At 41.1% G+C, this 4,036-nt stretch overlaps 1 protein-coding gene across 1 annotated transcript in view; it reads right to left on the reverse strand.

Moving 5' to 3' along the window:
• Positions 1-453: 453 nt before the first annotated feature.
• TBX19 (T-box 19) overlaps positions 454-4,036 on the reverse strand; it is a 13,794-nt gene continuing 10,211 nt past the window's right edge. Inside the window, exons 5-8 of the mRNA XM_009891616.1 lie at positions 3,702-3,763; positions 2,827-2,928; positions 1,826-1,958; positions 454-1,031 (exon numbers count right to left, since the gene is read on the reverse strand). Coding sequence (XP_009889918.1) covers positions 797-1,031; positions 1,826-1,958; positions 2,827-2,928; positions 3,702-3,763 — 532 coding nt within the window. The 3' untranslated portion in view covers positions 454-796. The remainder of the gene's footprint in view (positions 1,032-1,825; positions 1,959-2,826; positions 2,929-3,701; positions 3,764-4,036) is intronic.

The following is a 4,036-nucleotide window of genomic DNA, read 5'->3' on the forward strand; positions in this document are numbered from 1 at the left end:
TTGTATTGTATACCTGAAGCAAAGTGGAAATGCAAGCTGAATCTTTTTTCTATAATTCTTTTCCATCCACCCTTTCAAAAATAGCACATACAGAAAACATTGGAACTTTTAATTTCAAAGACTGTCACATCAGACTATAAATGCTAAACCAGATGCCCTTCACCCTGCTGCTACAATGCAGCCAGTTTCTCAGCTTGAGCGTGTCCATTATCCCTACAGCACACAAACAGCAAACAGGAGCTGGGGAAAGGGACAGAGAATACTGTATGCAGGTGGCGTTAGGGAGTTAGACTGATTTCATCCCCTGAAGGGTTTAGTTTCATAAGGGTGAAAACCCTTATGTGACAGATTCAGAAAGTCTTTCAAGCAGTGCTGTCCCTTCAAATTACCAGTTGCAATTGCTCACAATTTCCTCTGGACTTGGCTGTTAGTTACAGAAAGGACTTTTAAAAGGACATGCAAATGTCCAGCTGCGATCTCTGCTTCACTCAGTCCCATGTCTCTGAGCATTTTTTTATGTGATACAGAAGCAGAATTAACTATAAAGGTTCTTTCTGGACATCATCTTGAATGATGCATAAAGGTTACAGTAATAAGCTGGTTCCTGTAACATTTCCTGCCTTTGTATTACACATTTTGGCTTCTCTGGCACACAAGAGGCACATTATGGAAAGTGATGTTTGATGAAGTCAGTTTTCTGCATACACATCCCTGCTCTGAGCTGCAGTTCTAGGGGGTTGTTTGCCATTTGTGTCAGTCTTGTTTGGCTGAGCGCCCCTCGTGAGCTGCCTGTCCATTAAAAGGAGTGTGAGGATGTCCACGCAGAGTCAGCTAGTCTGGCTAGAGCGGTCTCCCCTTGTGTTTCCATACTGCCAGACACTGTTCCCTGCAGAGGTATTTGGACTGATGATGCAGCGGGTAAGGGGACATTACCCCTTAGAAACATGCTTGAAGGGTTGCTGTTCACGTCGCCTCCTGGGTTGGCAACATTAACAGCACTGTTGCTCACTGTCCACAGGCAAGGGTAGGGGCTGGAAAAAAAAGCAGTACAAATTGAATGACTTATCTCAGACCGTTTTCCCCTGCACAAGACTCACCACAGTAAAGTCAAGTGCTTTATCTGCTAAAGGGCAGCCATCTGAATCGAGTTACTAAACTAGATTAGCCTTGCAGATCTTAAGTGAAACACTACCAGCAACCATCAGAGCTAGTGACCTTGGCATGGAGAGAAATGTGCAAATACGTGTGAGGTTTCAAGATTTAAAGATCTTTTTCATGAATGCTTACGAATTTTAAAGAATTGTGGCTGATTTTCCTGGCACCTAAATTAGAGAAGAAATGTATGCATTTATTTTGGGAAAAGAAGGGGAAATATTTGATAGTTAATTGACTCTCTAGGTGTAAATTCAAGCCATTCCTAGAACTGGTTACTACCCTATTAACAATATTTTATAATAGAACATGAATTAGATTGTTACATCCCTGCATGGGAGTAGAATCCTCATTTCATGCAAGAGAATAGTGAGGAATATATAGAGAAAAATAATGTGGCTTTTAAACGCTCACAGATTGTAGATACCAGAGTTCTCTGTGGCTGTTCCAAGATCCTGGTTTTCAGCAGTGCAGGGAAAAAATGAAACTCCCGTTGATTTCAGAGCATGAGATAATTAGCTTGTCGGAAAGATCTGTCCAGGAATCTCAAGTTGGGCACTTAGGACGTTTCAAATCCTGGATGCTGATTAAAGCTTGGAACACGGTGTGAATCACCAGGGCAGTCCTACAAGAGTCACTGCTCCTAATACCAGCAGTTTTCCCGTAACCTTACCTGGGTCCAGGGCTGGCAGCTCCCTTCGTGTGTGGCACTGAGAGCAAATTAGCATGTGGAGAAGATGGCAAAGTCCAGCTGTCATGTCCTGAAAATACCTGAAGATTATTGCTTGAGCTCTCCAACAAATTAACTTTGGGAGAAAAAAAAAAAGGCAACAAACAAATCCTCAGTGACTATACAGAGACATTGTCTTAAGGCAACAGAACATGGGTAGGCCTGAGGAAGCAATCTGATCATGAGGTTCCTAACCATAGGAAAAAGGACGAAATTCATGTGTTTATTAAGAGAGTAGCAAGGTGCCATTGTAATTTCAGGTGTGATATATGAGAAGGTACAGCATGATAGACATAGGATATGCATTTCTGCAAGTCTGACTAATAGTCTTTTCATTAACAATAATTACCGTATGACTGGCAATGTTTTAATACAGATTTGCTTATAACTTGAGCTTAAATATTTCTGTTAAACAGGATGCTTTGCTAAATTATAATTAGCAAGCAGATTACTTTATCCTTACTCTTGTTTCTGGCCAATTTCCTCTGATCAAAGTAGAATCAATTCCTGGAACTCTGCACCCAGATCTAAAGAGTGACAGTGACTCAACAGACATTCTGGCAATACCGAAATGACCTCACCTCAAGTCAGCTCCTACCATGTTCCTAAGGGCTGCTTCAACTTGAGAGCGCAACCGCTTCACGGCATGACATTGAAAGAAGGCTTGCAAGGCTCTTTTTGTATAATTGGGAGCTGTACTTTAAGCAAGGTCATTCCCTCTCATTTATAATTAACAGTTACAGTGCACCTAGCTCTTTGTAGCTCTTGTTTTGCTGCCTTAAACATACTCTGTGCATGCAGAGTTCAGTGCAGATTGTCGCAGACACTCATTGTGCTCTTTCCTAGCCTCAGCTCTTGCTTGTTTTGATGCTTATGCTAACCTAAAGCAAGGGTCAGTCACGCAGCGTCTGTTCCCTGGAAGCAAAGCAGCATTACATTCGTACCTGTAGGCGAATGATTTCTCTGCATGTAGGAAGGTGGGTACGGAGCAGCCCGATGCCCTCGCAGCGCTGAATATCGCTCGCAGCTGTGGGGAGTGTGTGGAGCTGGCAGAGGCAAAGGTCCAGTGTACTGATAATTAGAGCTTCCTGATGCACACATTGTATCTGGGTTGGAAATCAACCAGCCACCCACTTTGAGGGGAAAGAGAGAAGAACAGTATGATTGCACTAAACCACTGCAATACAATCAACCAGCCTTCTTGCAGAATCAGCTGTGCCTCAGAAATACCAAGCAGTTTCCAAGATACTGGTTTATGGAACAACTGAGAATAAAAAAAAAAAAGAAACCAAACAAAAAAACCTCAACCCCAAAAAACCACCCACCATAAAGAACCAAACCCATCAGTCCTAAAAACAAGACCTGAAAACAACTAACAAAAAATGTCATGAAGAACGAATGAAAGAAAAACTGACCATCATTAAAACAAGCACAACCTGTGCTTCCCCCCATTTTTTTTTTATCTCTTCACTAATGAAAGGTAATTTTATAGGTAACAAAAATATTCACAGGTACAAATACAAAAAAAAAGGGGGAGAAAGCCCTAAAAATGTCATACATCATCTTGATTCTAGATTCCTTTTAATATTGAAAAATTGGATCATAAGGAAAACAATCCCCCTGCAGAAATTTTGGCATTATTTCCTGCTGTTAGGTTTCTTCAATCTTCTTTTTTTTTTTTTTTTTTTTAAAGGTCCCTTTCTATCAGCACAGTTCAGGACTCGGTGAATGACTGGTATGATCCAGTTAAGCAAGTCCCAGATTCCCAGCACCTATCATATCACACAAAACTTCCAGTTGAAATGAACAAAAACCTTACAGTGAGAATATGTCATATGTTGACCTTCAGAGATTGTTTCTGGAGCATCCTTGGGATGGTTTCTGAAAAGCAAAATACTTTGTGGTAAAACTTCTCATTGAGAAATTACAAAAGAGAGTTAAAAACAGAACCCTTCACTAAAAAAATGAAAAGTAAGTTAAAAAGGAGGGAAATCCATCTTCTTTAAGCACTTGCTAGGCAGCAGTAGACTTGTCTGCAGTCTGCCATAAGGGAAGCAGGCACTTATGTTTCATGCCATACATAAAAATGTTCCTAGGTTTGTGCCAAATCTGGGGGCTGAACCTGGAATTCTAAATCTACCTGTGGGCACCATT

The sequence above is a fragment of the Charadrius vociferus genome, unplaced genomic scaffold (genome assembly GCF_000708025.1).
Source record: "Charadrius vociferus isolate BGI_N301 unplaced genomic scaffold, ASM70802v2 scaffold329, whole genome shotgun sequence".
NCBI lineage: Eukaryota > Metazoa > Chordata > Aves > Charadriiformes > Charadriidae > Charadrius > Charadrius vociferus.